Source organism: Natrix helvetica (assembly GCF_964273705.1).
Source record: "Natrix helvetica genome assembly, chromosome: Z".
Classification (NCBI taxonomy): Eukaryota; Metazoa; Chordata; class Lepidosauria; order Squamata; family Natricidae; genus Natrix; species Natrix helvetica.
Genome location: NC_138554.1, coordinates 3729838 through 3742516, shown reverse-complemented (window position 1 = coordinate 3742516; position 12679 = coordinate 3729838). Strand labels below are relative to the sequence as shown.

General features: G+C 46.1%; 1 protein-coding gene across 1 annotated transcript; it reads left to right on the top strand.

Moving 5' to 3' along the window:
• Nucleotides 1-6: 6 nt before the first annotated feature.
• LOC309381633 (uncharacterized protein) lies at nucleotides 7-5472 on the top strand. Its single transcript, XM_081932832.1, has 4 exons — nucleotides 7-258; nucleotides 2312-2407; nucleotides 4253-4387; nucleotides 5290-5472. The coding sequence occupies exons 1-4, from the start codon at nucleotides 43-45 to the stop codon at nucleotides 5311-5313; spliced, it is 471 nt and encodes a 156-aa protein (XP_081788958.1). The 5' UTR covers nucleotides 7-42; the 3' UTR covers nucleotides 5314-5472.
• The last annotated feature ends 7207 nt before the right edge of the window (nucleotides 5473-12679 follow it).

Here is a 12679-nt window from a genome sequence, read left to right as displayed (position 1 = left end):
GAGCTGAAGAAGGAGCAGGACACCAGCGCCCACCTGGAGAGGATGAAGAAGAACATGGAGCAGACCATCAAGGACCTCCAGTTGCGCCTGGACGAGGCGGAGCAGCTGGCCCTCAAGGGCGGCAAGAAGCAGCTTCAGAAACTGGAGGCCCGAGTGCGGGAGCTGGAGAACGAGCTGGAGGGGGAGCAGAAACGCAACGTGGAGAACGTCAAAGGGATGCGCAAGTGTGAGAGACGCATCAAGGAGCTCACCTACCAGGTGAGGAGAGACGCAGGTTAACCTGGCCAGGACAACAACCCTGGTTCTGAAGGTTTTGTGCGGATGGGTGGATCAACCCTGGTGACTTCAAGAAAGCTTTTGAGGCACCACTCTAAAATGGGGGGGGGATGAAGAATTTGGAGTTGGTTGGATGGATTGAACCCCATTTTCCCCCCGGAATCTTATAAAAATATAACGTTTTGTCCATCCAAAGGAAATTCCATGAGGCAAAAAAAAATTGCTCTAGAATTGTGTTTCTCAACCTTGGGTACTTTAAGACGGGTGGAGTTTAACTCCCAGAATACTAGAATATTCTAGAATAGTATTTCCTCAACCTTGGGTACTTTAAGACGGGTGGACTTCAACTCCCAGAATACTAGAATATTCTAGAATAGTATTTCCTCAACCTTGGGTACTTTAAGGCGGGTGGACTTCAACTCCCAGAATACTAGAATATTCTAGAATAGTATTTCCTCAACCTTGGGTTCTTTAAGACGGGTGGACTTCAACTCCCAGAATACTAGAATATTCTAGAATAGTGTTTCCTCAACCTTGGGTACTTTAAGACGGGTGGAGTTTAACTCCCAGAATACTAGAATATTCTAGAATAGTATTTCCTCAACCTTGGGTACTTTAAGACGGGTGGACTTCAACTCCCAGAATACTAGAATATTCTAGAATAGTATTTCCTCAACCTTGGGTACTTTAAGACGGGTGGAGTTTAACTCCCAGAATACTAGAATATTCTAGAATAGTATTTCCTCAACCTTGGGTACTTTAAGACGGGTGGACTTCAACTCCCAGAATACTAGAATATTCTAGAATAGTATTTCCTCAACCTTGGGTTCTTTAAGACGGGTGGACTTCAACTCCCAGAATACTAGAATATTCTAGAATAGTGTTTCCTCAACCTTGGGTACTTTAAGATGGGTGGAGTTTAACTCCCAGAATACTAGAATATTCTAGAATAGTATTTCCTCAACCTTGGGTACTTTAAGACGGGTGGACTTCAACTCCCAGAATACTAGAATATTCTAGAATAGTATTTCCTCAACCTTGGGTACTTTAAGACGGGTGGAGTTTAACTCCCAGAATACTAGAATATTCTAGAATAGTATTTCCTCAACCTTGGGTACTTTAAGACGGGTGGACTTCAACTCCCAGAATACTAGAATATTCTAGAATAGTATTTCCTCAACCTTGGGTACTTTAAGACGGGTGGACTTCAACTCCCAGAATACTAGAATATTCTAGAATAGTATTTCCTCAACCTTGGGTTCTTTAAGACGGGTGGACTTCAACTCCCAGAATACTAGAATATTCTAGAATAGTATTTCCTCAACCTTGGGTACTTTAAGACGGGTGGACTTCAACTCCCAGAATACTAGAATATTCTAGAATAGTATTTCCTCAACCTTGGGTACTTTAAGACGGGTGGACTTCAACTCCCAGAATACTAGAATATTCTAGAATAGTATTTCCTCAACCTTGGGTTCTTTAAGACGGGTGGACTTCAACTCCCAGAATACTAGAATATTCTAGAATAGTGTTTCCTCAACCTTGGGTTCTTTAAGACGGGTGGACTTCAACTCCCAGAAATACGGAATATTCTAGAATAGTGTTTCCTCAACCTTGGGTTCTTTAAGATGGGTGGACTTTAAGTGCCAGAATTCCAGAATATTCCAGAATAGTATTTCCTCAACCTTGGGTACTTTAAGACAGGTGGACTTCAATTCCCAGAATTCCCCAGTCAGCTGAGCTGGCTGGGAAATTCTGGGAGTTGAAGTCCACCCGCCTTAAAGTCCCCGAGGTTGAGGAAACCCTAGATTCAGAACGCAACAAGATTTCCCCATGTAAGCTAGAATGTAACCATGGTTTAGAGAAGGATTTCCTTTAAAAAGACCATTTCCCCTCCCATTTCACAAATGCTTCCAGTCAATTAAGAGCTGATGACGCGACGAAGGGTGAGACCTTATTTAAACTTGGTGACATAAACTCACTTTTTGCTGCAGCCCACATAAACCCTGATCTCTCCATCTCGGTCTCTTCCTAGACGGAGGAGGATCGCAAGAACCTGCTCCGTCTCCAAGACCTCGTTGACAAGCTCCAGTTGAAGGTGAAGGCTTACAAGAGGCAGGCAGAGGAGGCGGTAAGTAGCGGTCCATCTTTCCGTCCTTGTTGGGACCATCCTGGTTTATCACACTCATCCTGGTTTATTGAGCCCACCTCAGGATGCCCAGCTGAAGAACTTGGTCCTCCTTTCCCATCTCTGTAACTTCAATGGTCACCTCAATCGTGGTTGACCTATCTGGACCCTCATCCAAAACTTCTCTCTCTACCCCTCAACATTAGCACAATTAGTCCTTGACTTACGACCCCTTGCACGGTCATTAAGTGAATCCAGCTTTCTCCATGGATTTTTCTTGTCGGAAAGATTTGGGGGAAGGTCATAAAGGATGATCACATCTGCAAATTCCTGCTGTTTGCCAAGTACCCAAATTTTGATCCTGTGATACGGGGACAATCTCGAATCCGAATAGAGCTGGAAGGGACCTTGGAGGTCTTCTAGTCCAGCCCCCTGCTCAAGCAAGAGATCCTCTACCATTTCAGACAAGGGACTGTGCAGTCTCTTCTTCAAAACCTCCAGGGATGAAGCACCCACAAGCTCTGGTGGCCAGCTGTTCAGAAGTTGTGGGTGCGAGAACCACGCCCCACAACCCACAGTTGTAAATGCGAGAACCAGTCATAAGTCACTTTTTTCAGCCCGATTATAACTTTAGTCTTTAAACAAATGCTTGTAAACCGAGGAACCAGTGGCTAAGATGCTGAGCTTTTCGATCAGAAAGGTCAGCAGTTTGCCGGTTCGAATCCCTAGGGCTGTGTAATGGAGTGAGCTCCCATTACTTGTCCCAACTTCTGCTAATCTAGCAGTTTGAAAGTTTGTAAAAATGCAAGTAGAAAAATAGGGACCACCTTTGGTGGGAAGGTAACAGTGTTCCGTGCGCCTTCAGCGTTGAGTCACGCCGGCCACATGACCATGGAGACATCTTCGGGCAGCGCTGGCTCTTCAGCTTTGAAACGGAGATGAGCACCGCCCCCTAGAGTTAGGAACGACTAGCACATATGTGCGAGGGGAACCTTTACCTTTATGGGCAGGTTGTAAATATGCTGTACGTCAATAGACATGTGTCAAAAAATAATAATAATAATAATAATAATGTGATGGCCATAAGTATGAGGACTGGTCGTAAGTGTGAGGCCTGGTTGTAAATCACCTTGGGCACCTTTGTGACTTCAAATGGCTTTTAAGCAAATGGTCGTAAGTCGAGGACTACCAGTAAGGTGGCAAACATTTCGAATGAGAATTGAATCCTGGTTTGTCCAGAGGACATAGTAGCGGGAGCTACTCAGAGGCGAAAGTTCTCCGTAATTTTCCACGCATCCCTTCCAGGGGTGGTATTCATGTAACTTCCCTACCAGTTCGCAAATGTGAGCGCACATGCGCTTAGCCTTCGGTGCATGCGCTTTGGCTTGAAAACGTGCCTAAACGGGACGGCATAGAGCTGGGGCGGGAGGCTGGGGGCAGTGGTGGGATTCAGCCGGTTTGGTCTGGTTTGAGAGAACTGGTTGTTAAATTGCTGGCTGGCCTCGCCCCTTCCTACCCTGCCCCTTCCAGGAGTCTCCATGCGCCCCATTTTTACTCCCAGGAGGCTCCAGGGTGGTGTACTAGACCCAAAGCGGGGGAAAGCGACCCCCGCAGCCCATTTTTGCTCCCAGGGGGTGTAGGAGGCCGTTGCTCTCTATCACCCCCCCTGGCCACACCCACCATGGCCACGCCCACCCAGCCGGTCATTAGGGCAGAGAACCGGTTGTTAAATCATTCGAATCCCACCACTGGGTGGGGTGGGGCCCACCCGCGATTTCCACTACCGTTTGGGCAAACCGATCCAATCCGGCTGAATAGCACCTCTGATCCCTCGTCGGTTTTCCCCAGGAGGAGCAAGCCAACAGCAACTTGGGCAAATTCCGGAAGGTTCAGCACGAGTTGGACGAAGCCGAGGAGAGGGCGGACATTGCAGAGTCCCAGGTCAACAAGTTGAGGGCCAAAAGCCGTGACATTGGGGTGAAGGTGAGGACCTACTCTTAAGCCTAATCTTAACCCCAATTCTATCGCTACCCCTGTTCTTCACTCTACCCTTAACTGTAATCCTAATCCTAGCCCTAACCCTAACCTTAACCCTACCCTAATCCGATTCCTACTCGTACTCCTACCCCTACCCCTAACTTTACTTCTACTTTAACCCTACCCCTACCTCTAACCTTAACCCTACTCCTAACCCTACCCCTAAACTTAACCCTACTTTTATTCCTACCCCTAACTCTACCCCTTTACCCTAGCCCTAACCTTAACACTACTCCTTACCCTACCCCTAACCTTAACCCTACTTTTACACCTACTCCTACCCCTAACTCTACCCTTACCCCCACCTTATCCCTATTCCTACCCCTAACCTTAACCGTACAACTAACCCTAACCCTATTCTAATTCTACCACTACCCCAATCCCTACTTTAACCCTACTCCTACCTCTAACCTTAACCCTACCCCTAAACTTAACCCTACTTTTACACCTACAGATACCCCTAACTCTACGCTTACCCCTACCTTATCCCTAGTCCTACCCCTAACCTTAACCCTATTCTAATTCTACCCCTACCCCAATCCCTACCTTAACCCTACTCCTACCTCTAACCTTACCTCTACTCCTAACCTTACCTCTACTCCTAACCCTAAACTTAACCCTGTTCTTACTCCTACCCATGACTATACCCCTACCCATAACCCTACCCGTTCCGCTAACCTTATCCCTGTCCCTACCCCTAACTTTAATGCTAACCCTTCTCCTATCCCTACCCCTACCCCTATCCCTACCCCAATTTTAACCCTAACCCTAACCCTTTCTATATTCCTACCCATAACCCTAACCCAACTCCTTCCTTCCTTTCTCACTTTTGTTCCTTTCTTCCCCAGCCGAAAGGTTTGTACGAGGAGTAACTCCTTCGAAGACCGGATGGCCCGCTCTCCGAGACCCCCACCCCTCACGCACCCACCCCCAGACCTAAAAGGCCCTGGGGAAACCTGTCCCCGTTCTCCCGCGCTCTGTATATCAGCATTGCTCCCTTCTCCAAGGTAGAATAAAAATGATGAAACAGACCTTTGGTTGTTTATTTAATTGCGTGTCTAAGAAGGGGGAAAAAAGTAAGGTTCTACATTTAGGCAAGAAAAATGAAATGCAAGGTACAGTATATGTGGTACCTTGCTCAATAACTCTGAGAGGGGTCTTGGGGTCCTAGTGGACAACCATTTAAATAGGAGCCAGCCGTGTGCAGCAGCTGTCAAAAAAGCCAACACAGTTCTAGGCTACATCAACAGAGGGATAGAATCAAGATCACGTGAAGTGTTAATACCACTTTACAATCCCTTGGTAAGGCCACACTTGGAATACTGCATTCAGTTTTGGTCACCACAATGTAGAAAAGATGTGGAGACTCTGGAAAGAGTGCAGAGAAGAGCAACAAAGAGGATTAGGGGACTGGAGGCTAAAACATATGAAGGACGGTTGCAGGAACTGGATATGTCTAGTTTAATGAAAAGAAGGACCAGGGGAGACATGATAGCAGTCTTCCCATATCTCCGGGGTTGCCACAAAGAAGAGGGAGTCAAACTATTCTCCAAGGCACCCGAGGGTAGAACAAGAAGCAATGGGTGGAAACTAATCAAGGAGAGAAGCAACTTAGAACTGAGGAGGAATTTCCTGACAGTGAGAACAATGAATCAGTGGAACAGAAGTTGCTTCCAGAAGTTGTGAATGCCCCAACACTGGAAGTCTTTAAGAAGATGTTGGATAGCCATTTGTCTGAAACGGTGTAGGGTTTCCTACCTAGGCAGGGGGTTGGACTAGAAGACCTCCAAGGTCCCTTCCAACTCTGCTATTGTGTTGTATTGTATTGTATTGAAACTTGCAACCTTTTTGGACATCTTTAAAGAGGCTTTAAACCCACATTTCTCAACCCGGGGGCACCTTTATGAGCTGTAGACTTCAACTCTCAGAATTCCCCAGCAGCTATTTTGTCCCTGAACAAGCAAACTCCTTGTCCCGACAAAAAAAACACCTTTTATTAATTGACTGTGACTTCTGCTCATTCGCATCCAACAAAGTCTTTCAGGGGAGGATTTACGGTCACCCACCTTCTCTGGCTCGGAGATCTGCCAAGGCCGATCTCTGCAAAGAGTCTCCGAGAGTCCCAAACCAATGAAGCGAACTAATGGCCTCCTGCAAACTCCACTCCCCTGGCGCTCCCTCTTTTATTTCCTCTGGGAGGGGCCGTTCATCATCCACCTGTGGCCTTACTCCCCAAGTCGACCCCTGTTCTTTAGCTGCTCCTTTCGTCTGGCTGCGCATGCACCAGAGGTGGGTTCCTACTGGTTCGGCCCACTTCGGCCGAGTAGGTAGTAACCCCTCCCGCCAAGCCCCTGAACCGGTTCTATCGGCAGGGCCGATATCTTGACTCTCGGTTCTGGCATGCGCAGAGCAATCTTCATTGCAAAATTTAAATATTTCTCCCCTTTTCTAACGCTGTCCTTTTTAGGTGCCAATGTCCACGTGCACAATTTCTTTGTGTGCCAAACCGGCAGTAATTCTGGCAGGAATTCACCCCTGGTGTACGCACACTGGGAACAGGCTCCAGCTGTTCTTCTGCCTCAGTGATGTCGGACTCCGAAGGCAGCTGATAACTGGCATACGGCCATTGACCCCCTCTCTGCCTCTGACGCAGAGCCCTTACCCGAGCCTTCCCCAAACTTCCCCAGGACTGGCCCATGTTCCTCCCCAACCTCCTCACTGTCCGAATCTGCTTCCCAGCTTTGCCGGCGGGCTGAGGGAAAGAAAGGCCTGAACATTGGCTGCCAGGCTGCAAATTCAGATGGCGACGGGCATTTTGCCTGCTAAGCAGAAAGGGGGCTTAAAATCTGCGTCTGTACAAAACGAGATTAGAGCAAACCTGATTAAGGATCACAAAGCATTAAAGTCTCGATACACAAGGAGATTAGGGGAGATGAAAGCACACGCCGGGCTCCAGATTAAACTGTCTGATGCTGGCTTTCCCGATTAAGCTGATTTAATAGGTCGCCGGTATTAAAATGGGCTTTGGAGGGGCTGGTTTTTGATAGATCTTTTACATTAATTAAACGGGAGTGGGGGGGAGAATACATCGAACGGGGATTTTTCTGAACAGGATCTACTGAACTCCCCTGACCGAGGGGAAAAAACAATGCAGATGCTGAGCATTTCCGATCCTGGGTTAAGAGAAAGTGAGGCAAGAGATAGGGAGCTCCAGTAAGTGAGTCAAGCTGCATACTGATGGGGAGAAGCCATCTATCACCTGTAGGATAGTTTACCCGTTGCAATTTGACCTTATCACCATCCCTTTTTCCTCCTGTGTCTCTTCCACCGCATGGGAAATTAAATATCACGCTTTCTTTCCTTTTCTAATCTCCTCTCTTTTCTGTTCAATCAATCCATCCATCCATCAAAAATTTCATTTCATTTCATTTCATTTGATTTCTAGACCGCCCCCTCTCCCCGAAGGGACTCGGGGCGGTGTACAGGTACCAAATTAAAAACCTTACAAATAATCATAAATATAGTTAAAATCGAATTAAACTTTAAACCCCTGTACAAATTTATAAAAATTAAAAACTTAGCCTAAGACCAAAAATTTAAAAATACAGACTGAGGTGGGAGAGCTGGAATTAGGCCAAGACGGCTAGATTAAATCCCCCCGATGTCCCATTTTCCTGAAAACTCGAAAAATCATCTTCTTTTAACGACCCCCCCAATAATCCCTGGCTGCGGCGGCGTTTGGACAACGGAATGGAGCGAGCTGAGTGTTTTAAGGGCCGGATGCCCTTCCTGTCGCCAGGGCGAAGTTTTGTTCCTGAAAAAGAAAAAACCTAAAATAACTGCCCTAAAAATGCCTGCTGAGCCGAATGGGAAACTGAGACAGGGAGAGAAAGGGTGGGGGCGGAGGAGGTGCCTTTGAGCGTATGGGGTGATTGTGAGCAGCCGCAGAGTCCAAAACAAAATGGCCACTTTGACGATGCTACAATCCAAGCCTGTCGCGTCTCCCCCCTCCCCGTTTTTTTCCTTGTTTACATCCTTTTAATATTTTATCCTGCTGTTGAGAGGGGGCTTCAGACAAGGCCCTGCATTTCCTGTGGCTTCATTCTCACGACCCCCTCAAGGTAGAGGAAAGTCAAGCCTTACACTGAGGCATGAGAAACCAAAATGACACACGTGGACTGGGTGAAACGTGGCTTAATAGCAGTCACTGTGAGAGGGATTGCCTGCCTAAGAAGGGGGTTGGACTAGAAGACCTCCAAGGTCCCTCGCAACTCTGTTATTCTATTCTATTCTACTCTAGTCTACTCTATTCTATTCTACTCTACTCTATTCTATTCTCTATATTCTATCCTATTTATTCTATTCTCTATATTCTATCTTATTTATTTTATTCTATTCTATTCTCTACATTCTATTCTATTCTAAATATTCTATTCTATTCTCTACATTCTATTCTATTCTACTCTACTCTATTCTATTCTCTCTATTCTATTTATTCTATTCTCTATATTATCTGTATTCTATTCTCTATATTCTACTCTACTCTACTCTATTCTATTCTAGTCTCTATATTTTATTCTATTTATTCTATTCTCTACTATCCTATTCTATTCTATTCTCTACATTCTATTCTATTCTAGTCTCTATATTTTATTCCATTTATTTTATTCTCTATATTCTATTCTCTACATTCTATTATATTGTAGTCTCTATATTCTATTCTAGTCTCTATATTTTATTATATTTATTCTATTCTCTATATTCTATTCTATTCTATTCTATTCTAAAGAGATCTTGGAGTCTTAATGGACAACCAGTTAAATATGAGCCAGTTGTGTGCAGCGGCAACCAAAAAAGCCAATGCAATCCTAAATTGCGTTAACAGAGGGATACAATCAAGATCAAGGGAGGTACTAATACCACTCTATATACTGTATAAAGCCTTAGTAAGGCCACACCTGGAATCCTGCATCCAGTTTTGGTCACCACACTATAAAAAAAAGAGGTTGAGACTCTAAAAAGGGTGCAGAGAAGAGCAACCAGGATGATGAGGGGACTGGAGGATAAAACATACAATGAACGGTTGCAGGAACTGGGCCTGGCTAGTCTAGTGAAGAGAAGGACCAAGGAAGACAGGATAGGAGTCTTCCGATATTGAGGGGCTGCCCCAGAGAGGAGGAAGGGGGTCAAGCTATTCCTCAAAGCACCTGAAGGCCAGACAAGGAACAATGGATGGAAACAGATCCAGGAGAGAGATTCAACCTGGAAATAAGGAGGAACTTTCTGACATTGAGAACAATCAACCAATGGAATAGAAGTTGCCTTCAGAAGTTGTGGGAGCTTCATCACTGGAGGCTTTCAAGAAGAGACTGGACTGCCATTTGTCAGAAATGGTGTAGGGTCTCCTGCTTTTGGGGGGTTGGACTAGATGACCTCCAAGGTGCCTTCTGATTCAGTTCATCTGTTAATCTGCCCCTCTGTGGGGCAGCTTCTGCCTACTTAGCGTTGTGGAGAGGGTGCAGCAGAGAGGTGGCGGTGGTGGGGAACCATTAAATGAGGATCCCAGCAAAATTCCCCAACGGGGGGAGACTCAAGAGGACACTTTCAGAAGCTCAGCTTCTATCCGTCCACCTGTCTACGCACGGGCCAGCGTGGAATTAACGACGGGAAGAGAAGCTTTTGTGTCGAGCAGGTGCACCAAATCTTTGGAAACTAAAAAAGTGGGGCGGAAGGGGGTGGAAGAGGAAAATAACTGGTTAAATTCGCCAAGATTGGTGTTTTCATGTACGTGCCTACAACCAAACTACTCTCGGTGTCACTTAATCCTCAAACCCTCAAAAGCCACAAACCCTCCACAGCTTCAACCTTAAACTGTCCACCGTGGACTTCACCCCATTCCTAAGAGTTCGAATCCCAGGCGCCGCCTAACGGAGTGAGCTCCCGTGACTTGTCCCAGCTTCTGCCAACCTAGCCGTTCGAAAAGCACATTAAAAATGTATTGATAAAAGCAATTTGGATATAATATTCTAAACCGCGGCGGGGGGAGGGGGGGAAAGCTTCGAAAATGTATTCATTGATTTTTACTCAGACGTGTAATGCTATTGGAGGATTTTTGAAAGAGCTAACAAGTGCCATTAGGCGGTTGCGTTTTTAAGTATGAACAAGTTCCGGCAGAAGCATGTTTCAATAATTGTAGTCAAATGAGAACTGTGATCTATTGATGGTAAGATGTATAAAGATTTTTGATTTAAAGTGTACAATCTATGCTGAACTACAAGTAAAGACTATGGAAGAAATGCACGAAAGTTATTTGTAACCAATCGACACGCTTTCTACAAGAGGTATTGAAGGATGATTCTTTTTTTGTGTTTTTTGGTCAATTAAAATTAAAAAAAATCTCTTTTTTTAAAACAAATGCAAGTAGAAAAAACAGGAACCACCTTTGGTGGGAAGGGAACAGCGTTCCTTGCGCCTTCGGTGTTGAGTCATGCCGGCCACATGACCACGGAGACATCTTCGGACAGCGCTGGCTCTTCGGCTTTGAAACGGAGATGAGCACCGCCCCCTAGAGTTGGGAACGACCAGCACATATGTGCGAGGGGAACCTTTACCTTTATATATATGCCTAATTTTGTATTTATTTATTTTGTCATGCCCCACTTTTACATCGAGGGGCGGGGCTGTGTGGAGAGAGTTTCCTCCTTTAAATTCCTCGGCGTTTACCTCAGCAAAGACCTCGCCTGGAAAATCAACACGACCCAGGTGGTCAGGAAAGCCCAACAGAGACTCCACTTCCTCAAGGTCTTCCGAAAAAATAAAATGGAACAACAACTGATGACTTCCTTTTAGGCAAAGGGAAAGGTTCCCCTCGCACATATGTGCTAGTCGTTCCCGACACTAGGGGGCGGTGCTCGTCTCCGTTTCAAAGCCGAAGAGACAGCGCTATCCGAAGACGTCTCCGTGGTCATGTGGCCGGCATGACTCAATGCCGAAGGCGCACGGAACGCTGTTCCCTTCCCGCCAAAAGTGGTTTCCTATTTTTCAACTTGCATTTTTTACGTGCTTTCGAACTGGTAGGTTGGCAGAAGCTGGGACAAGTCACGGGGCTCCCTCTGTTACGTGGCGCTAGGGATTCGAACTGCTGAACTGCCGACCTTTTTGATCGACAAGCTCAATGTCTTAGCCACTGAGCCCTTAGGACCTTCCTTTTACCGGTCCACAATAGAAAGCGTCCTCACTCTGTAGACTCTACAGAGCAGTGGTGAAATTCAATTATTTTTATTACCGGTTCTGTGGGCGTGCCTTGGTGGGTGTGGTATGGCTTGGTGGGTGTGGCTTAGTGGGCGTGGCAGGGGAAGGATACTGCAAAATTGCCATACCCACCCCTCTCTGGGGCCAGCAAGAGATGGTATTTGCCGGTTCTCCAGACTACTCCAAATTTCCGCTACCGGTTCTCTGAACTACTCAAGTCTTAAAGCTGTCAAGTTCGAACACCCCTGGGTTTTTTTTCTAAAGGGTTAGGGGTGCAAGGGTCTTGTAACTTGACAGCTTTAAGACTTGCACACTTCAATGCCAGAGTTCCTGAGCCAACATGACTGGAGGAGGAATTCTGGGAGTTGAAGTCCACAAGTCTTAAAGCTGTCAAGTTTGAACACCCCTGGACTTTTTTTTTCCTAAAGGGTTAGGGGTGCCAGGGTCTTGTAACTTGACAGCTTTAAGACTGCTTGTGCTTCAAATGCCAGAGTTTCTGAGCCAACATTTTGGTTGCTAAGCAAGAGCGTTGTTAAGTGAGTTTCACCACAGTTTACAAGCTGGCCATACCCATCCAGTTACATGGCTGGCAAGCGACTCCCACCCGATCACATGGCCAGCAAGCCACTTCCACAAAGCAGGCCACACCTACAGAAGAGGTTCTAAAAATTTTTGAAACCCACCACTGTACTAACGCTTCTCTCCATGGTCTTAATTCAGAGTTGGAGACATGAAGCCCTGTAGCATAAGAATTCAAGTCAAAATGCACTGTTTCTATTGCATATCTATTCTCCAAATCACCCGAAGGCAGGAGAAGAAGCAAAGGATGGAAGCTCATCCAGGAGTGAAGCAACATGGAATTGAGAAATTTCCTATAAGAGAGACTAAGGGAGGGAGGGAGGGAGGTGGAGAAGGAGGGGGAGAAGGTGGTGGTGGTTGTAGAAGGGGTGAAATTTGGAGAAGAAATATCGGCTACTGAGATACAAG

Bases quoted from the DNA above. Each gene is read 5' to 3' on its own strand.
- LOC309381633 (XM_081932832.1), top strand. From the start codon at position 43: ATGAAGAAGAACATGGAGCAGACCATCAAGGACCTCCAGTTGCGCCTG. The intron at 259-2,311 runs GTGAGGAGAGAC...GTCTCTTCCTAG, and splicing joins TCAAGGAGCTCACCTACCAG to ACGGAGGAGGATCGCAAGAA. The intron at 4,388-5,289 runs GTGAGGACCTAC...TTTCTTCCCCAG, and splicing joins GCCGTGACATTGGGGTGAAG to CCGAAAGGTTTGTACGAGGA.